General features: G+C 43.0%; 1 protein-coding gene across 3 annotated transcripts in view; it reads right to left on the bottom strand.

The window, feature by feature from the left end:
• Positions 1 to 4,944: 4,944 nt before the first annotated feature.
• STK33 (serine/threonine kinase 33) overlaps positions 4,945 to 23,040 on the bottom strand; it is a 110,221-nt gene continuing 92,125 nt past the window's right edge. For all 3 annotated transcript variants that reach the window (XM_060177221.1, XM_060177220.1, XM_060177223.1), the window contains one exon: positions 4,945 to 5,735. In XM_060177221.1, the coding sequence (XP_060033204.1) occupies positions 5,535 to 5,735 (201 nt within the window). In that variant the 3' untranslated portion in view covers positions 4,945 to 5,534. The remainder of the gene's footprint in view (positions 5,736 to 23,040) is intronic.

The following is a 23,040-nucleotide window of genomic DNA, read 5'->3' as shown; positions in this document are numbered from 1 at the left end:
TAGTTACCTCCTTGGAGAAAGGACATGAGACCCAACCCCAAGAGTTGTAAGGATCTCTCTCTCTCTCTCTCTCTCTCTCTCTCTCTCACACACACACACACACACACACACACACACACACACTTTAGCACAGTCTGATTTGTGCTAAGTTCTTTGTTAAGTGGTGCTGCTATTGTTACATCATGACCCTGAAGAGAAGCTTTTGTTAAAAGACAGAGACTCCTGCACTGACAGGGCTCAAAGAGTAGCCCGTGAGAAGATATTCCCCCAGTAAACCTAGGTTAGCAAATGCCTGCACCAGGCAGTGCCAGCTGCCCCTATGCACAAGGGTTTCTTCAAGGCCTGGAAGGGGCCAGCTGTTTGCCCTCTTTCACCTGCGTTGCCCCTTGGCCAGAACTCAAGATCATCCTGGATATGGAGACAATTCTCTCTGCTGCTGATGGGATGAGAAAAACCTTCCCTAATCAAGGAAGTTTTTCAGGATCTTGCCTGCAGAACTCACTGTGGGGGTGAAGGGTCAAAGACAGTGTCTTTGTTCCCCAAGGGCAGCAAAGATTTGCTTGACCTCTGTACTGATACCACGCACGGCCTGAAGATGCTGCAGAAGCCAGTTCAGTGACACCTGCATGGGGGAGGAGGCCACACTCCATCACTGGCCTTGTCCTCTGAGCCACACCAGGAACCACTGCATGTCTGGTGGAGCAGGTCTGCTGAGTACTTCACCCCGGATCACTGCATCCAGCTTTTGTGCAGGTATAACAAAGAGGGGAAGCCACTGAGAGGGCCATGGTAACACTTAGTGTGGCCCCGTCACTTGTGTATCACTACGTCAGGTGGGTTTCCCACCACTCCTGCTGAGGACGGCTCCAGGTAATGGAGGGAAGTATAGAGACCGGGCAAAGAGGGAACAGAGCTGAGTTGATTATACCAGCAGCTTAGGGAGGCAGCCACAAAAAAAAAAAGAAAGAAAAATAAAAACCCTGCAAGGCAGACAATGAATATGGCCTCCCTTTGAAGAAGAAAGGCAAAGGAAACTGGCTCAACTATGAGAACTAAGTGATAACAATGTGCTGAGTAGAAATCAACATCAGCTCTAAGCCAGCTCACTCAGAGAAACACAGGCTCCTGAACAACACTGAACCAGGGAGACCCTAAAATGCTGTCAAGTGATCTCAGCACCTGTAAAGAAGAAACACACGCACATACCAGGGAGATGTCTTCCTCGCCTCTGCTGTGCCCACAAGTCCACAGGCAGGGGACAGCAAGGCAGCCTCTGCCCCGGGCGGCTGGTCCTCCTGGCTGTGAGAACTCGAGTGTGCTTCCTGTAAGCTTCCCAAAGGAAGCCACAGGTGGAACTGAAGTTCAGATCTGGCTGGGAAGTGCTACACTTGTCTTGTTCAGTCTGGGCCTTACCAGCTCTTCCTCAACCCCTAGTGGCCATCCAGGTGAATCAGTGTATTCCGGGGTGGGAGGGCAGGATTCCTTTGTCCTCCCCCTACTTCCCTAGGCTCTTAGTCAGGAGGAGACTGGGAACCCTGCACAAGAGTGATGCGGAATGGGCCTGGGTGTGATGTGGCTCACACTGTCTGGAGAGTGGCTGAGTGTTTAATGAAGCCGCCCTTTACACAGGAACTGAGAGAAACCCACAGAGGAAGGCACAGTAGCCCAGGGCAGTAAGTAGTCCCTGGTCTGGGCCGACGTGGGCAGAGGGAGCACTGAGAGGGCTGCTGCAGAGGTGATCCAGAAGCAGAGGCTCAGGGACCCATGCTGACTTTGCTCTCCCATCCTCTGGCTGCCTGTTGCTGCTCTCATTCAGACTCCCCACTAATCCAGAGGCCAAGGGAGCATGTCCATGCAGGTCCTCAAGATCACCCAAAGAGAACAGGGTGGTTCTGAGGGGCAGGTAGAAAGCATCCAGCCCCAGGCCATTTCCCAGAGGCCACAGCTTCTTGGTCTCCAGCCAAGCATGGCCATTTTGGGACCCCACTTCCCTGGCCAATTTCAAAGCTCTGCTTACTGCTGGGAGTGCATGTCTGAACAAAGCCTTTCTTCTCTATTCTAGCAGCAGGGCTGGAATTTTAAAAGCTTCATTTTCAAGACTGACTGCTTTTCATCTGTCTAACCTGGAACTTACATTTTGGAGTCAAATAGAATTATTTAAACAAAGAATTTCTGTGGTAAGCACAAAATGCTTTGGTCTCTCCCTCCCAAACACCCACCCCCCCCCCCCCAGCATTCCTACTCCTAAGAAAACTGTTCTGTGGCCAACTCTTAGAATCACAGCCCCTCTCAGCTTCCATTCCCCAAGGCTTTGTTTCCTGAGGCTGTGTCTTATCTAGGTGTGTTTGTGTGCCACCCAGAAGGGCCAGTTTTACCTTGAACAACTAGAGCAAGCAGCTGGGATCATGTGTGACATAGCTCATGTGTCATCCAATTACAGCTCTTTATTAATATACTGTGGTGGGAATTTTCTTTTGTGTTCCCTCCTTCAACTTATTTCCCTTTCTTCTCGGATTCAAGGTCTTATCTGATTTCATCTTGCTTCCCCCAGCCACGAGCCTGTACTTCTCTCTTTCTGTCATATCCTGCCTGCTCTGACATGTTTGTTACTCAATCCAGGAGTGTTTCTGAGCCCTTGAACCCCTCAGAGATGATACCTGCTCTGTGCTGTCCTGCAGTGAGGGCGCCCCTGGGTCACGCATGACACAGCCCCCTCCCAACTCCATGCTGCAGAGCTCAGGTGCCTCCGCGGCCCAGTGCAGGCTCCCTGCCTGATACCACAGAGAACCAGAGCTGCCAGCCACACCAGTGTTTGCCTTTTCATACTTTCATACAGTGGAGGTCAGTGTGAGCCTCAAATAAACATACCTGCTCGGTGGGCTCAGGAGCATAACAGGGCAGGTGGATGGGGGGTAGGGGTCTGGAAAATCATGAGGTGGGTTCCAGGATCCGAGCTCACTGGGCCTTTCTGGCTCTGCGATAATGATGGACCCTCTGTGAATTTTCTCCTAAAAATCAAACTGGTAATAGATCTAAACATTTCTCCTCCTCTTCATTCTCCTCCTCCTCCTTCAGGAATGTGGGTGTTGTCACCAGGGCTTCACTGCTTTGAGGTGACATTATCATATAGAGACAGAGAGAGCACACGCCAAAGGTCTCTCCAGCGTGGTGGGGGTCAGACTCAAGTCCAGCTTGTGCACACGGCAAAGCAGTGCGCTATCAAAGTGAGCGATCTTGCTGGCCTGGTCTTGACTATTCTTAATGATTTCAAAGAGGCAAGGTAAGCTGGAGCAGTGCAGGGGCGTGAGAGCCTCTGATCATTGTCCGTTTGTTTTCAAAGATTCACTTTTAACCAATTCTTACAAAAACAGTTCCTATAAGCAGAGCACTGAGAGTTATTATTTTTGTCTAACCCAATTCACTAATTTCACAAATGAAAACAAATGAAGAAAGCATGGCCATATTATCCCAGATAGTAGAGAGGTACAGCAGCTGGGAACATGAAGTTCAGATTTGGACTGGCCTTGTGTGTCCAGATAATGAGGATAATATGAAAACCCCCTTCAGAAAGCATGAGCTGAGTGTCTACCCAAATGGTTCTAAATGGATAAGATGGAGTCTAGCTGGATGAGAGCTAACAGAATACACTGTATGGCAAAGTAGATCTGGTCCAGCAAGGGGTGGGAAAGGTGCAGACACATCCCACAGTTATGAGCCAACTTCACTTTTCATGAAGAGCCAGTCCTGAGACTACATTCAAGCTTGCTGAGTGGAATCGCTAATTTAAGGCTAGAGAGGAACATGGATAGAAGTTTGGACTGTACTACACAAAGAATATATTCTATGAACGTAAGAGCATTTTCAATATCCCATTTCCATGCGCAGGGGATGGACAGAATCAGAGCCATGTCCCAGCAGTCAGCTCCCACTTCTGCCTCCAGAACAGGAGAGAGAGGAAACCGCTGCTTTGCTAATGAGGTGAGGTTCTCAGTACTGTGACAGAAAATATTCCCCCAGGACTGACTCGCTATACCCTGAGAGAAGGCTTGAAGCTCAGGAGAGGGTTTACAGGTGCCCAATAGGACCAGAAGCAGTCAGTGGAAGGGAGTACAAGACAGCCATGTTGAGCCTAGTTTCAAAATTAAATCCTAGCAGTTTTAACTAGGCATGCTTTGATAGGTGAACTCCCCTAGGGGAGAAACACTAAAAGCACTGAGAAAATACTACCAGAACTACTCAGCCAGGGTCAACACATGTAATGTTATCTTTGACTTATTCAGAAACAGAACAGTGTCCTCCAATCAATCTCCAGAAACATTTGAATTCACAGGCAACTGGTACACATGTGTTCAGCTGGTCAGGTGTAGACTATTCTGGAGGTCTGACCATCACATGTGAAGAAGGAATGAAACTACATCACCACTTAAAAAAGGGGGGATGGGGGCAAGTGGTGGTGCACACATGTAACCATGTATAAGGGCCCAAGTTCAAGCCCCCGTCTCAACCCACAGAGGGAAAGCTTTGCAAGTGGTGAAGCAGTGCTGCAGGTCTCTCTCTCTCTCTCTCCCTCTCCCTCTCCCTCTCTCTCTCTCTCTCTCTCAATTCCTGGCTGTCTCTATCCAAATAAATAAATAAACAAAGATAATTAAAAAACAAATTTTAAAAGGAGGGAAAAATTCAAATATCTTCTTTTGGTTCTGTTTGGAAGGTCAGGGGAAGTATTTGATCACCATGTCTGACCTCCCATGTAAAATCATTTGCGCAGCTAAAGGACATATCTGTCACACTAACAGTAATGATGCACCCTCCCCCCTCAATCCAACCTCATGACTCTTTCCCCAGACACATGCCTACCTTTGCAGCAGCAGGCCAAGCTCATAAATTGCTTTAGGGCTTAGAGGATCTTACTCTATCCACCTGTGTTAACATAAAAATTAATGTGCATGAGGTGACATCTTTTTTATTGATTCAATCAACACATTTGGAATTTAGAAGCAAGTTAATGGCAAGCAGTTACAAGACCTCCTATTTCCCTATGCTTAAAATAAGTTTCTTAACCAACCTACAGAAGTCTGCAATCATAAGAACACATGTGAATAGCTGAAAAACTTCTGCTGTTACTCCTATGGCAAGTTTATTAGTAATTTCTTAACAAAGTCTTCTAGTGCAAAGTGCACATAATTACTTGCAGTCTTGACCACATTTAGCCCTAATTTCCCCTCCAAATGAGCCTAAATATAAGAATTTGAAGCAAACTGAGCAGATAATGACCCTACTCTTGCTTTGAGGGTGTCTGCCCCTCTCAACAACTCTGAAAACATTGTGAGTGTATTTCCGCCACAGCCAGCCCTCAAGCCTGACAGTGGCTGTCCTTCAGTGCTGTGCTGCTTTGGAGACAACTAGCTGCACTTTCCAGCTGCTGCAAGCCCTTATCAGGGCACAGCAGAGCTAAAGGCTAGAAGCTCAGAACAGTGCTGTCACTTCACCCATCTCAAAGAGCAGTTCCATTTTTCCCTTCTATACTGAAGGGAAGCTTACAGTTTCTTTTTGGTTCTAGGCACGACAATGGATTTCGCACTGATTTTGGCTGTCATTCCTTGGCTTGAAGCTGCAGTGGCTTTCTCTTTCTCTTCCTTGAGTCTAGAACTGCTCAGTGGGGAACTGGAACACCCCGTGTCCAGGTTGTCTGTACGTTCCTTCTTACACCTCACAGAAGATCTTTCAGAAGAAGTGCGCTATGAATAAAAGACAAGACACGGATTAATGTTCATAAAGAAAGAAATAAACCCCGACCTGAAGGTTGATGGCTGCACGTGGACAGCAGGAGCAGGAGGCGAAGAGAGAAAAGCCAGCGGCACTGTGTTGCTGGCAGGTGTTTAGATCCACGCAGCAGATCGAGCGGGCCCACGTGAACACCCAGGAACAAGTGGCCTGAGAGAAAGGAGCTCAGCATGGCTGTTTCGAGCTGCAGAAGCCGTAGGCCCTTGGGGGTGAATCCCAGGGGGAGCTGAACACTGTGTCACTGTGGTGGTAACAGGAGAGTCAACCAAACTTGCAGGTGTCCCAGCCACCATATGGGAAGGAAAAGAGGTCTGGGATCTTGACCCCACCCCACCCCACAGCCCCTAAGTAGGACTCTGTTTAAGAGACATCAGGTGTCATGATACCACTTGTTCAAAACTCCTCCCCTCCGCCAGAAACTCACATACTAAGCATAATCCACCGCCACCTGCTGGCCAACAACAGAAACCAAAAAAAAAAAAAAAATGGGTGAAATTAGGAAGGCTCTGGTTTTAGAAAGCCAAAACGGGGGTAGACACTTGATGACGAAGAATCAAAAGAGATGTCAGAGAAATAATTTAGGAACTACATTGTCAGGAAATCTGAAGAAATACAAAGCTCTCAATTTAATATGGAGAAATGGATTAGGAAAGAAACCCATGACTTCAAAGAGTCACTTGACAGGAAAATGGAGAATCTGAAAACAACGGGACAGGGTGTGAAAGACACTCAAGTAGAAAGAGCACATCAGAAAAAGAAAACAAAATGACACGACTCTCTAACTTCAAACTAGAAGGATAAAAAAGGACTAGAAAATATACGACAACTCTTCAAGTGATTCAAGACTCCATCAGAAAAGCAAATAGCAGAACCATAGCAGTCTCAGGAGGGGAAGAAAAGAAGGGAGAAGAAACTATATTCAAAGAAATAACAGCAAAGAATTTTCCAAATTCTGGGTATGGTCAGATGTAGATGTTCAGGAAGCAGAAAGAACTCCCAAGTTCTTAAACTCAAATAGACCTACACCAAGATACAGCATTTATCAAAAGTCAAGGACAATGAAAAAGTTGTATGAACTTCCGGGGAAAAAGAAGAATGTGACATGAAGGCAGTACAGGTCAGACTTGCAGCAACCATGGAGACCAGGATAGAGTGGAGAGGCATACTCAAGGTTTTAAAAGATAACAACTACAGCCACATACACTTCACCCTTCAAGGCTGTCACTCAAACATGAAGGAGCAATCCAAACAGTCCCAAGTATACAACAACTAAAAAGTTTGCCATTACCAGACCCACCTTGTAAGAGTTACTGGAAGGAGTGCCACAGAGAAAGAAACAGGGAATATTTAGCCCTCAACAAGTCGACACACAATCAAACAGACCCAGGAGCACAAGCCATGGAGATATGTGACGACTTACTTCTAAAAAGCCATTTTCCTTCTTTTTTGATAGAGACAGAGACAAATGGGGAGGAAGAAATGGATAGAGAATGTTGAAGCAAAGAACGGTGAGATTAAAACAGCTAAAAGATTCTTTTGATGTATTTACATATATTTACAGATGACCTGTATATATACACTCTTATGTATAATACATTTAAATTCATAGTCTTCTATGTCTTTATAAATAATGTAATTTTCTCTCTAGTACTTAAAAATATTTCCTTCATTGTTTTTTGTTTTTATCACCCTTGAGGTTCTTTAATTTGGTGTTTATTGTTATAGTTTATATCTGTTACCAATAGATGTGCATTTCTTTGAAAGGCAATTATTGGATGGTTCCACTGATATGTGCGATTTAATGAACTGAAACACATGAACTTGTTAAAAAGAAAAAATATACAAACTCTCACTAAGACTTTTGAAAACTATAGTGGTTATCTGTGGGGGGTAGAGGGGGAGAGCCAGGGGGAGGGAAAAGGGCACAGAACTGTGGTGGTGGGTGTAGTCTGGGATTAGCACTCTACAATCTTATGACCATGAAGCCATTATTAAATCACTAATAGAAACTGTTCTTGAGCACTTGGTCCTCATAACCACAACTTCTGAATCAACGTTAATCCTCAAGCATAGTAACAAATGGAACAGTGAAAGAGAATGGAATCATTAAAACCAGATATGAAATTGAGCACATTAAAAAGAGAATGACTAAATTTCTGTTCCTTTTCAATATTAGTTGTAGTGGACATGTTGAAAAATATTTTGTCAACTTCTTGGATGATAATTCACAAGATCAGAATGTCAAAAGAGAGATTATACTTAAATTCAAGTCTTCATAGAATTTGTGTGTCAAGTGAGTTAAAATTTTATGAGTTGAAATTTCCAAGATAGGTTTCATATCTTAGAGGCCAGTACTATACTAAACAAAGAGATTTAGCTTTGTAGACTATTAGGATGTTGTATGATACTTATCTTGAATGCAGGAGACCTTTCAGTGAGCATATACAGCCTATATTACTGAATTCTGATAATTTTTAAGTACTATTTCTGGAAAGAATACAAAGCAACCCAAACATTTCTTGGGAAATGTTTAGAGGGGGTTGAGGAGACAGCATATTTTTTATGCAAAAGACTTTCATTCCTGAGGCTCCGAGATCTCAGGTTCAATTCCCAGCACCACCATAAGCCAGAGCTGATCAGTGTTCTGGTGTTTCTTTTGCTGTCTTTTTTGGTATCTCTCTCATTAATAAAAAAACAAATAAAACATTTAAAAAAGGAAATGTGTGGAGGAAATTAACACATTAATATTGATGTAAATTAATTTGTCTTATTAGTTCATCTCCCACTTCATTAAGAAAATGTAGATTTATAGGACTGTTACTGCCTTAAGGGTAGAACTCTACTGCTCCCCAAACACATGACAATTTCCAGTATACAAAGTTACTAGCTGATTATTCCATCCTGACCTCCCTGGGAAGGCAACCTTAGCAATGCTTTCTGGAACCTCATCTTTTCAGAGCCCTACCCCACTAGGGAAAGATAGAAACAGGCTAGGGGTGTGGATCCACCTGCCAATGCCCATGTCCAGCAGAGAAGTAATTAAAGAAGCCAGAATTCCCACCTTCTGCACCCCAAAAATAATTATGTCTGGTGTATACTGCCAGAGGAGTAGTGATAGGGGAAATAAGCCAGAGCTCTGTAGCCCCATTCCACCAGGACCTGAAGCATCTGTCACCAGGAATCTTGTTTTTATACCATCATCTTATAATAGGACAGAGAAATGAAAAGTGAAATTGAAAAGTTTATCTGAGTTACTTCTAGGTCGTGAAAGGCAAATAGAAGGTGAGGAGCTCCCATAGATTGTACAAAGGAAGAGAGAGTTGACAGAGGAATTTTAATACTCTGTCTTGGGGAAGGTGTCTAAATGAGCACTGTGAGAATCATTATTAACCCAAAAGAAGATCTAAAAGTCATGGTAGACTGCTACCCGAAACTATAGGTGTAATATGCATTTCACACTGGCCAAGGAAACCAGACTATCACCAGAAAGCATCTTAGAAACTAGACAAATAATTATTCTAAATTTGTACAAAGTCATTAAGAACTCACACTTGAAACACTATGATGAGCTTGAACAGGTAAAGTTAGCAGAGAACACTTAAAGGGAGGTTACTAGGATGATGAATGGCTAGAAGTCTCCTTATAAGAGAGTGATCCAAGCCACCAAGTTGCAGATATAACTATGACTGCCTCCTGACCACTCTGGGCAAACAGCCTCAGCAATGTGTCCTAGGATCTCACTTCTCCTGAGTCCTACCCTACTAGGCAAAGACAGAGACAGGCTGCGGGTATGGGTCAACCTGCCACTGCCCATGGCCAGCAGAGAAGCAAGTAAAGAAGTCAGAACTCCCACCTTCTGCACCCCATAAAAATTTTGGTCCATACTGTCAGAGGGGGGAGAAATGTTAGGAGAAGATGATCAGAGGGCTCTGAACTCCAATTCTATCAGGACCAGGAGAGAAATGAGAAAAAAGAAGGGCATTCAGAAGTAGTAATAGGTGTAGGTGTGACTTAGAAAGGAAGTGAAGGCAGAACCATTGAAAAGACAGGAAGTATATATATGGAGAGAGAGGTAATAGATATAGATAGGTAGACAGATAGATGATAGGTAGATAGATGATAAATAGATAGATAGATAGATAGATAGATAGATAGATAGATAGATAGATAGATAGGGATAAAGAATCAGCTCATATTGGTGATTGGTGATCTTGGGAGAACTACTGCAGCTTCCCATGGAGGGAATGAGGACACAGAACTCTGGTGGTGGGAATGGTGTGGAATCATACCTGTTAGCCCATAATTCTGCAAATCAATATTAACTCACAAAGTTTACAAAATAAGAGTGATCCAGTGCAAACATATAAATAATAAACGGGGACGCGCACACGCACACACACTCACACACAGACACAGACACACACATGCACAGACACACACGCACAGACTCACACACACACTCACACACGCACAGACACACACGCACAGACTCACACACACACAGACTCACACACACAGACACACGCACAGACTCACAGACACACACTCACACACACACACACACACGATCTCAGCACTGTGTCTAGCCAGCATCTCTGAACACTTCAGGGGCTGCAGCTGACCCTCATCTATGGCAGGTGCTTCCCATTTGGGACTACAGAAGCCTAGTGAGGCCTAGAGAGGCAAAATGATAAAAAAGATGACCTTACAAGTTCCCTTCCAGCTTCATCTTCTTGTAATTCAGCACCCTTGGCTGATGTCTCCAGCTCGTACTATTAATCTTGAAAGAGGGGCTCCATGTGTGCAAGGAGAGATAGGCAACAAGAAAATTGGGCTAAATATACATATTTCATAATTCATAGGCATAACTTTAACCTGATGAATTCATCTGGTGATAATGGATGCAAAACCTGTGAGCTCTAGGCATGTCCCTGCAAGTTAATACCAGCACACGATTACTAGAAACTGTTACCATTTCTCTGAATTTTCAGAAAAATACATGCTATTTAAGTAAAGTGGCTTATCACCATAGCAACCATTTCTAGAGTTACACATTCAGATTATAGCCCTGCCCAAGCTCCAAGTGACAGCACATTCTGAGACAGGTTTTCAGATACAATTTTGCTCTCTATGGTTGCCCACCTCTCATATCCCTGTGGTTTACAGAAGGAAGGAGGGAAAGAGATTTCTGTTATACACCTATCCACATAAAGACCTGGGCCTTGTACAGAGTTAGTAAAAATAAAATATGATCTGCAAATTGTAGAAAAATGTAAATATTGAAATATAACTAACTCTTGGTTCTTTCAGAGTACAATCTCCACACAGTAGACTGCACACATCTCAAATGTACAGTCTGGTGAGTTTGCAGCGTGCATAAACAATAAAAATAGGGCAGTCCCCCAGAAAACTCACGCACAACACATTCAAATCACCTCCCTCCCATCCTGAGGCCTTTTCTAAAGCTTCGTGTAAATGAAAGAACACACAGTCTGTGCTTTTTTGTGTCTAATGTTGTTGGTATTCCATGAGGTTTGGTTTGGTCCCCTTCCCCCCATCTCTGGGAGATGGTGGTTTCACATAGCCCGCTTGTCCCCGCCCCAAGGAACCCCTACAGAGTTCCAGAGTTCTTGGCACAGCCGGGTGAGGAGAAGGATGCAGGAGAGAGCTGTGTGGTGACTAGTTTGGTTTAGTTTATGAATCGTTGTTCGCGAATAAAGAAATACAGCTTCCCGGCCCAGCCGTGTGTCTCTGGTCGTCTCTGTTACCTGCCCGTGAAGCCAGCCCGAAAACTAACAACACATTGTCACTTGTTTAACATGTTTTGTTGAGCTTTTATAATCATGGTGTTGTAACATAGACCTTTAGATTCGTCTATGTATTTGGAATTCATTCCTTCTTACTGCCAATTAGTACTCCACTGCATGGATATACCACAGTTTGTTTGTTCCTCCTTCCATTAATGAAAACATGGAATTCTCCAGTTTGGGGCTCCTTATATGTGAATTCGCAGTCAACTATTCTACAAACACTTTTTTTGAGGTTAAATGTGCAATTATTGGGTAAACTGCACACAACAAGCTTGATACTATAAATAACTGCCTGTCTGCATTTCAAAGGAACTGTCATTTTGTATTTTCACTGGAACTATAATAAAATTTCAATGGTCCCAATAGTTGTTAAAATGTGAACTTTCCAGTCTTTTTCTGTTTTGTTTTCTTTGGGTCCTTTGTTTTTAGAGGGTGCTGGGGGAGCACAAGCACAAGCAGCTCTGAGGCTTCCTTCCCTTTCACAATACTCCCATGTGATCTGTGGGGGCTCGAATCCGGTTGTCTGCAGAGGAAAGCAACAGCCTTCCCAGCGAGCTGTCTCACCAGCCCAGCAGGCCTCTTCGGGTGGCGGCTAATCTAGAAGCGGCCTAGCAATATATCTGTGTAGCTTCTCCTGTACCATTTGCATCTTCCTGCTAACTAATGACAGTGACAGTTTTCATAGGCCTTTTTGACCACTTGTTTATCTTCCTACCTGAAATGTCTTCAAATCTTATGTCTGTTTTAAAAATTGTGTTACCTTACTGAGTTGTAGGGATTGTCTCTAAATTCTGAACATAAGTACCATCAGATTTTATTCAAAATAATTTTCTATCTGTGGTTTGTGTATTCCTTTTTTAATGTTTTCATTTAGAAGAGGAAAACAAGAGAGAGAGTGAGTGAGAGAGAGAGAGAGAGAGAGAGACTCCAGTGTCACTCCACTATTCCATTCATGGAGGAACCCCCCAGACATCCACTGGTGCTCTCAGATGGTGCTGGGGCTCAAATCAGAGCCTGGCGCATAGTGAGACTTGTTTTCTGCCAGGTGACCCATCACCCAGATGCTGATCCTTTTCTTAACATGTTCTGAATAAGCAACTTCATTTGCTTTCAATCAACTCTATTTTATCTGGTTTTTAATACTTATTTATTTATTTTCCCTCTTGTTGCCCTTGTTTTTTATTGCTGTTGTAGTTATTGTTGTTGTTATTGCTGTTGTTATTGTTGGATAGGACAGAGAGAAATGGAGAGAGGAGGGGAAGACAGAGAGGGGGCGAGAAAGACAAGCACCTGCAGACCTGCTTCACCGCTTGTGAAGCGACTCCCCTGCAGGTGGGGAGCCAGGGGCTCGAACCAGGATCCTTACGCTGGTCCTTGCGCTTTGTGCCACCTGCACTTAACCTGTGCTACCACCCAACTCCCTACGAATTTTTACTTTGATACCATCACTGAGGGAGAAGAGAATCTGGAAACCACCAGAGGAAGTCAGGCACTGATTCTCTCTCTCTCTCTCTCTCTCTCTCTCTCTCTCCCTTTCACTCTCCCTCTCCCTCTCCCTCCTCTCTCTCTATCTCTCTCTCTCTCCAGATAATCAAGTGTTTAATTTTTTAATTAGTGATTTAACATTGATTTGCAAAATTGTGGGATAAGGATGGTATAATTCCACACTGTTCCCACCACCAGAGATCTGTGTCCACATTCCGACCATGGGAAACTGCAGTAGTTCTCCCAAAGTCACAGATGTGGGCTATTATCTCAATGACTGTCTCTGCACATGATACACATCTGCCCATTTTCCTCTCTGTTTCTAAGCCACACCTACACCTATTATTACCTCTGAATGCCCTTTTTTCCTCACCTATTTCTGGGTCCTGATAGAACTGGGAGTTCAGAGTCCTCTAGTCATCTTCTCCTGACATTTCTCCCCCTCTGACAGTATGGACCAAAATTCTTTATGGGGAGCAGAATGTTGGAGTTCTGACTTCTGTACTTGCTTTTCTGTTGGACATGGGTGTTGGCAGGTCGATCCACACCCCCAGCCTGTCTCTCTCTTTCTAGTGATGTCGGGCTCTGGAGAGGTGAGATCCCGGAACACACTGGTGAAGTCTTCTGCCCAGAGAGGTGAGGATGGAATCATAGCGCAACTTAGAGGCTGAAAGGAGGTATGATATAAAGCAGGGCTAAGTATTTAATAAACAAGAACCAAAAAGTAGGAATACAGCAGGTAATATCAGGGATCCTGCGTGGAAAGAATCTAGGAAGTCTACTTTAGGTATGTTTCTAAGGGCCCATGACTTTAGTAATTTTTGCCTAAACTTGATAGCTAACATGCAGGTGGACTAAAAATACTGTTTGGGAAGATGGTGTCAGAGATGAGAATAGAACTAGAAAGCTGGATAAGGACAGAAAGTAGTTCCCAAACTTGAAGAAAATGTATAAATACAATTAACTATTTGCCCCAGGGCCCATATATAGTTTCTTATGAGAGGGAAGAAGAAAAAGGATGCTCAAAGAAGTAAGTGGAGTAGGTGTAGGTGTGCCTTACAAAAGGAAGTGAAGACAGGGTCATAGGAGTGAATAAAGACGAGCAATATATGCTCTACTCACATCTATGACTTGGTAGAACTATGGCAGTTTCCACTGGACAGTAGGGAGAAGCATAGAACTCCAGTGGTAGGAATGGTGTGGAATTTTGTAAATCACTAAAAAAAAGAAAGAAAGAAAGAAAGAAAGAAAGAAAGAGAAAAAGAAAGAAAGGAAGAAAGAGAGAGAGAGAAAAAAGTCTACTACCTATTTCTTTTTTCTATCTATACACACACTATCTATCTATACTCTTATCTATTCTATCTATACTCTATCTATACACACACACACACACACACACACACACACACATACGTATACATATACTTTATTTTATTTTTGAGAGAGATGCAGAGAGAGAGATACAAACAGAAACACCAGAGCACTGCTCAGCTCTGGCTTATGGTGGAGCAGGGGATTGAACCTGGGGATTCAGAGCCTCAGACATGAGACTTTCTTTGCATAACCATTATGCTATCTCCCCTGACCTACTACCTATTTCAAACTAATTTTTGTGCACAGTTTAAGCTAGGTCAGTTTTTCCCCCAGTCTAGACATTCTATTATTCTAGCACCATCTATTGCAAAAATAAACTGAACAAATAGAGAAACCTTGCCACTTTCCTGTTAGTGAAGTCTCTACCAAAAATCATTAGACCACATTTCTTTCTAGGCTCTCCATTTTGTTTCATCAGCCTATTTGCCTGTCTTAAGCCAACAACACATTACACACTGACTACTTAAGCTAACAGCAAGTGTGGACATCAGGTTATATAAATCTTCCATTTTTTCTTTTAGTTTATTTTGGTTGTTCTAGCAGAGGGTAGATAGCATAATGGTTATGCAAACAGACTCTCATGCCTGAGGCTCCAAAGCCCCACATTCAATTCCCCACACCACCATAAGCCAGAGCTGAGCAGTGCTCTGGCAACAAAAAGCTTCATTGCTGTGGTCTCTTTCACACTCTCTGCCTCTAAATAAATAAATATTAAGTAAATATTTTGTTTCTCTAGATTTTATGTATTTCCAAATAAATTTTAGAATTATTTTATCAAATTCCACCAGAAAAACAAAGTTCTAAATTTCAACTGAGACTGCATTAAAACTATATGTTTTTAAAGACTTTGTTGCCAGGAAGTCTCAGTTACATGATATAAGACTGCTTTTCCGTCTGTTGTTGGGCACCTGGGTTGCTTCCAGGTTTTAGCTATTATGAATTGTGCTGCTATGAACATAGGCATACACATCTCTTTTTGGTTGGATGTTATGGAGTCCTTGGGGTATAACCCCAGGAGAGGAATTACTGGATCATATGGAAGGTCCGTGTCTAGCCTTCTGAGAATTTTCCAGACTGCTCTCCACAGAGGCTGTACCAATTTACATTCCCACCAGCAATGTAAAAGGGTTCCTCTGTCTCCACAACCTCTCCAGCATTTGTTGCTGCTGTCCTTTTTGATGTATGCCATTCTCACAGGAGTGAGATGGTATCTTAGTGTTGTCTTAATTTGCATTTCTCTGACAATCAGTGGCCTAGAGCAGTTTTTCATATGTTTGTTAGCCTTTTAGATCTCCTCTGTAGTGAATGTTTTGTTCATATCCTCTGCCCATTTTTGGATGGGGTCATTTGCTTTTTTGGTGCTAAGTTTGCTGAGCTCTTTATATATTTTGGTGATTAGTCTCTTGTCTGATATATGGCATGTGAAGATCTTCTCCCATTCTGTGAGGGGTCTCTTTGCTTGTTTAATAGTTTCTTTGGATGTGCAGAAGCTTTTCAATTTGATGTAGTCCCATTGGTTTGTTTCTGCTTTAGTCTTCCTTGCAATTGTGTTTGATTCATCAAAGATGTCCTTGAGGTGTAGGTGGGAAACTGTTTTACCAATGTTTTCCTCTAAGTATTTGATTGTTTCTGGTCTGACATCCAGGTCTTTGATCCATTTGGAGTTTATTTTTGTTTCTGGTGAGATAAAGTGGTTCAATTTCATTCTTCTGCATGTTACAACCCAGTTTTCCAAGCACCATTTATTGCAGAGAGCCTCCTTCTTACATTTAATCCTTTGGGCCCCCTTATCAAAGATTAGATGTCCATAGGTGTGGGGATTTATTTCTGGGCTTTCAATTCTGTTCCACTGGTCTGTGTGCCTATTTTTGTTCCAGTACCATGCTGTTTTGATGATGATGGCTTTATAATATAGTTTAAGGTCTGGGAGTGTGATGCCTCCATTTCTGTTTCTTCTCCTCAAGATGGTTTTGGCAATTCTAGACGAGTGGCTGAGAAAGCTGTGGTATATATACACAATGGAATACTATGCAGCTATCAAGAACAATGAACCCACCTTCTCTGACCCATCTTGGACAGAGCTAGAAGGAATTATGTTAAGTGAGCTAAGTCAGAAAGATAAAAATGAGTATGGATGATTCCACTCATGAACAGAAGTTGAGTAAGAAGATCTGAAAGGGAAACTAAAATCAGGACCTCACCAAATTACAGCAGGAACCTCACATCTCCACTATAGAGCCTCTACTTCCCCCAGTCCTGGAACCCTTGGATAGGGCCCACTTTCCCATATGCCTCTCCCAATCCATATCAAATAATATTGCATCTGCTGATCACAACCTAACCAACGCAACGACTGCCACCTCAACTTGCTTCACTTAAGACTGTGTCCAGAGACTTCACGTGTGGAGTGACAACCCTTCAGCTTCATTACTCGGATGAGACCTTTCCTTTCATAGTATACTCTAATTCCATCCCAGGTGGTTCACTTTCTAACAAAGTCCCAAAACCTAGATATAGACCAGGTTCTGTGAGAGAGAGCATATGTTCACATGTATCCATAAACTACTGCAAAATATATACCTGAAAGCAGAAGTACACTAGAGTATGCAGTGAGTATCCCCCTAACACTTCCTCTCCATTATTCCAAGTTTTGGGTCCATGATTGCTCAACAATTTGTTTGGCTTTGTATGTTAACTCTCTTTTCAGCCACCAGGTTCCAGATGTCATCAGGATGCCGGCCAGGCTTCCCTGGACTGAAGACCCCACCAATGTGTCCTGGAGCTCCGCTTCCCCAGAGACCCACCCTACTAGGGAAAGAGAGAGGCAGACTGGGAGTGTGGACCGACCAGTCAACGCCCATGTTCAGCGGGGAAGCAATTACAGAAGCCAGACCTTCCACCTTCTACAACCCACAATGACCCTGGGTCTATGCTCCCAGAGGGATAGAGAATGGGAAGCTATCAGGGGAGGGGGTGGGATATGGAGATTGGGTGGTAGGAATTGTGTAGAGTTGTACCCCTCCTACCCTATGGTTATGTTAATTAATCCTTTCTTAAATAAAAGAAAGAAAGAAAAAAAAAGACTGCTTTTCCTCAGGGTAAGCATGTTATCTTTCATCACTTTATCAAGGATGTGCTGATACACAGGTGTGTGTGTGTGTTGACAAGGGTACATTTTCATATTTACATAAGATAGGTATTAATACATTTTGCCCTCAACCAATCCGTCACCTTATTCCACCACAGTAATTTGAAGGCCCATCCTGCAACCTTTTTTCTTTATGTTTATTGGGGTGGGGGGATTAATGGCTTATGGTAAACAGTACATACAGGTGTCGTTCACATATAAAATTTCTCAGTTTTCTGCAAGACATTCTAACTCCCCACCTATGTCCCCCTCCACCATCTTGCACCAGGACCTGAAAACCATGGACCTGTCAACGTCCATGTCCAGTGGAGAAGCAACTACAGAAGCTAGACCTTCTGCCTTCTACTCTCCATAAGGATCTTTGGTCCATAATCCCAGAAGGATTAAGAATAGGGAAACTACTTTTCCCATATTTGAAAGCCACTCTCTTCCCTGATCCATCCTTCTAGACCTATTTCCAACTCTGACACCATCTCCCCAGACAAAACCTTTAGACCACCTGCATGTTAGCTGTCAGGCTCAGGCAAAAACTAGTAAAGTCATGGGCCCATTGGAGTATACCTAAAATAGACCTACTAGCTTTTTCCAAAATGGAGACCCCAAATCTCACTCTTACCTTTAGGTTCCTAATTACCCAACAATTTGTTCTGCTTTATATCTTTAATGATTTTTCAGCCACCAAGTTTCAGATGCTACCATGATGCCAGCCTGAGTTCCCTGGGCAGATGACCTCACCAGTGTACCCTGGAGCCCCACCTCCCCAGAGCCCTGCCCCACTAGGAAAAGAGAGAGAAAGGCTGGGAGTATGAATCCACCTGCCAAATGCACAGGCCCAGTGGAGAAGCAATTACAGAAGACAAATCTTCCACCTTCTGCACCCCATAATGATCCTGGGCCATGCTCCCAGAGGAATAAAAAATAGGGAAGCTTCTAATAGAGGGGATGGGATATGGAACTCTGGTGGTGGGAATTGTACCCCTCTTATCCTATGGTCTTGTCAACCATTATCAAATCAATAATAAAAGAAAAAGAACAGGGAAGCTTCTAACGGAAGGGAGGGAATATGGAACTCTGGTGGTGGGTATTAAGTTGTTGATCCATTATTAAATCATCAATAAAAATAACAAAAGAAGGCAATAGATTATTATTATAACCAAGTTACTTGGGAACTTGCTTTACTTTGAAAATCCTGATCACTCTAACCTTGTCAGACAAAGTAAGGACCACAAAAGCTGGACAAGGGCAAGAGATCGGCCCTTTTGGTCAGCATCAGGCCACCCCATCACCTAGTAATTTCATCTGCCTTATTCTTATCTTTATGATCCTGACTATTAAGCAATTTGTTCTGCTTTATATCTTACCACTTTTCAGCCAACAAGTTGCTGGTGCTACCATGACATCATCCTGACTTCCCTGGCCACCTCCCCAGAGCCCTAACTCACTAGGGAAAGGTAGAAACAGGCTGGGGTTATGAATCAACCTGCCAACGCCCATGTCCAGAGGAGAAGCAATTACAGAAGCCAGACCTTCCACCTTCTGCTCCCCATAAAGAATTTTGGCCCATACTCCCAGAGGAATAAAGAACAGAGAACCTTCCAATGGAGGAGATGGGATATGGAACTCTGGTGGTGGTGGAATTCTACTCTTCTTATCCTATAATCTTGTTAATCATTATTAAATCACTAATAAAAAAGGACAAGTTAGTACAAATCAATATATTTAGAATTAGCACATAAGTAGTTGAAGCAATATTTGCTATAAAACAAACATGACTGGTTCTCCTCCACAGGGAAAAAGAGACGCACACAGCACTACCTAACAGTCACAGTCCCTAAGGGGACCTGAGCAAAAGCCAGGCTTCAGAGACCAAGGAAACAACTTGAAATGACCCACGAATATGCCTCTCCAACTATGAGGCTGCCAATGAAATAAGCCTGTGGTGACACCCATGTCTTGCAGAAAAGGCTCTAGGAGGAACAGAAGCACAGACAAAAGGCTTATTGTCCACTGGAAGTATCTGAATCCAAACTAGGAACTGGTATTGAAACAGCGTTCAATCAAAGAAAAGCAGGTTAAGATTCGTATCAATGCACTTAATCATTTGTACCTGCGATAGTCAGCTGTTGCTGAAGTAATATGTCAGGGCATGTCTGGGAAGTACCCAAGAACACCTCTGAATATCTAGGGGACTCATCACGGAGTTGTGATCACTGCTATGATGCACTCCAGTGAAAGGGTACAAAGCACAAATAACCCAGGGAGAGTTACTGGAGGCAAAGTCCAGTGGAAACCAGACATTTGCCAAGCGTCTTCTCCCAGGAGTTACACAGGGTGCATTTGGTGAGCCCAGCAAAGGGCTGTGACAACACATGTGAATCGCTGCCAGTCAGGGAAGCTCTTAGAGACTAAGTGTGCCCAGGGTTTTACTGGGAGCTGGTTGTTCCTGGCATCTACCAAACTCCCAGACACCCAGAATGAAGGCAGATGTTGAGCACAAACCATATTGCTTGTATGAACACTTTAGTCACAGTGAGTCATTCTTACTAGTTAATGGCATCAACAATTCTGTGACATTAAGTCCCAGAAGCCAGTCAGGGGCTTTTGTAACTCTGAAATGTCCAAAAGCAGGACTTTCAAGGATAGCCGTTTAAATCTGCTGTTAGCTCCTTTCTATAGAATTACCTAATTAACACATGAGATGTCTCAATATCTTACCAGAGTGACATTGATTTTTTTTTCATTTAGTTGTAGGGTGTGACTATGATATGGTGTGAGTCTCTGTGTTAGGTTGAGACATGCTCCATCATCTTCATAATTCCAGGGTCTCAAGTTTGTTCTTCTCATGGTAGCTTGCAGACATATAAGAGCTAAATTTAGCAAGCTAAATCCTGTGGTTACTTTAAAGGTTTCTTCTTACACCACACCCCTCAACAGTCCATCAGACAAAATAAGCTAAGAGCAGTACTGATGGAATGAGAAAATATCCTTTGTCTACACTAGTGGGCAGAACTGCAAAGTCACAAAGAAAAAGGTGTGAATATACAATTCCTTGCAGGAAGAGACTGAAGAATTAGGAACAATTATCCAAAGCACCACTGTACTGCTTGGACAGTTTGGAGTGTCACCTTTGAAAAATGGCATTTCTTAGTTTGTTCACTAGTTCATTCCCATACCTGGTGGGAGAGGAATTTTGATGTTGGCAGGAACATGTCACTTTAGCCATATTCTATGCAAAGTCTTTAGCAGTATAATAACAAAACTAATTACAGTAACATTAATGAGTACTTATCTTGTGACAAGAGTGCTACATGAACGACTTGATTTCATCTGAACTGATAGCCATTGTTTTCCACACATTACACACAAGGAACCAGAGCCCTAATGACTTACCCCAAGTCATGAAGTCATGAAGCCAGAACTTGAATCTGTAGCTTAGCTCTAGAGTTTATGTTCTTAACTACGGGGGAACTTTTTTAGTATAGTGGTTGGGCACATATGCCAGACTGCAATAATTCAGTAGTGAATCACAAAGTGGGCCAAACTGTGGAAGCATCACCAAATTTGCACTAGATTTTTATGAGGTAAGAAAGATAAATTCAATTTTTTTGTTGTTGTTATTGATGTCATTGTTGTTAGATAGGACAGAGAGAAGTAGAGAGAGGAAGGGAAGACAGAGAGGGGGAGAGAAAGACAGACACCTGCAGACCTGCTTCACCGCCTGTGAAGCGACTCCTCTGCAGGTGGGGAGCTGGGGTTCGAACCGGGATCCTTACCCCGGTCCTTGCGCTTTGCACTACCGCCTGACTCCCAAGGATTTTTTTCTTTTTTTTTTCTTTCTTTATTGGGGAATTAATTTTTACATTCAACAGTAAATACAATAGTTTGTACATGCACAACAGATAAATTCAATTTAAATTGTTGATCCTATTCAATTAAAATGTTGATCCTATTCAACTAAAATACCAAGAAAACCCAACTTTTTTCAGATAAGTACATCAAAACACCATCATTCAATTGTTTGATTTCAGTATTATTTAAATATTTCTCATCATTTGGAGTAGGGCACCAAAGTAAAAAAAATCTCTGGGTGGAGGGTGAGGGTAGATGTTCAGCTTCACTGGGGGGAGGGGGAGAGAGGGGAGGGGGAGGGACATAGACCTTTGGTGGTAGGAATGGTGTAAATATATACTCCTATTAACTTACAATCTCACAAACAACTATTTAATTAATGAGAGGGGAAAAATGGACTGAATGTCTCAAACTTTTTGTTGCATAGACCATAGGCTGAGTATATGTTCCTTCAATTTAAGTACTTAAGACTTCAAATTGGAAATCAGATTGAATTTTAACAGTGGGCTCAAATTGTTAATACATTTCTAATAATGACTTATTCTTTGAAGTATTGTCTCCAAATGGCTTAGACCAGGGAGAACAGAAGCAACTGGTGGTGTTACTTTATAAGATACAGCTATATATAAATAGCATAAAAGGTAATAAATTATGGTGAGGTCTTCTATATATAGCAAATCCCTAACAAAGGGATTTTCAAAGTTAACCCAATTGCCAAATAACTTGGTTACAGCTCTAATTGTCTATTGCCTTCTTAAACCCTAAGACAGCAGGAATCTTCCCCTTCCTCTATAAAGCCCATACATCTCCCAGGCCTGGAACTTCTAGGGTGAGGCTCACTTTCCTGCTTGCTTCTCTCAAATCATACCCACTGATACCACATCTGCTGACCCCAACCTAGTCAATGCAACCAGTACCACCTCAGCATGCTTCACTTCAGACTGTGGCCAGAGACGTCAGTCTTGGAATGTCAACTTTTGAGCTTCATTCAGGTGAGACCTTTCCTAGCTCATAGATCTTAATTCCATTTCAGGTGGCGCACTTCTTAACAAAACCTAGATGTAGACCAGGGCCCATGAGATAGGGCATAAGCACATGTATCCATAAGTTTGGGCAAAATATATACCTGAAAGCAAAAGTGCACGATAATTTGCAGTGAGTCAAAAAATGAAGCAAGAAAGTAGAAAGAACTAACAAGACACCTTAAAGTACCTAATGAAATAGTTTCTACTTAGACCTAGATACCCTCCTCACCTACCTACTACTATACATCCTCCAATCACTCCAAAGCCAAGCATGTCAGACAAAGTAAGGATGACAAAAGCTGAATAGGGGCAAGAGACTGGCATACCTAACAATGGCTCTTTAGTCACTACCAGGCCACCCCATCACCTGGAGCCTGAGTCAGGGAGCCCTGGGGTTCCCACACAGACATGATGGGCCTAGACCTCTAACAGATCCCTTTCTCCACTGTCACTGGTCATCTCTACCAGGAACAATATAATGGACCCCTTTGTGGGCCGCTATGGGACCTTGCCCTCAATGTGGATCAACAATGGTAGGGAATGTTCCATTCTCTAAAGGGAGGTTGGA

This window comes from Erinaceus europaeus, chromosome 17 (assembly GCF_950295315.1).
Source record: "Erinaceus europaeus chromosome 17, mEriEur2.1, whole genome shotgun sequence".
NCBI lineage: Eukaryota > Metazoa > Chordata > Mammalia > Eulipotyphla > Erinaceidae > Erinaceus > Erinaceus europaeus.
The sequence above is the reverse complement of the archived record's forward strand: the minus strand, read 5'-3'. Positions and strand labels throughout refer to the sequence as shown.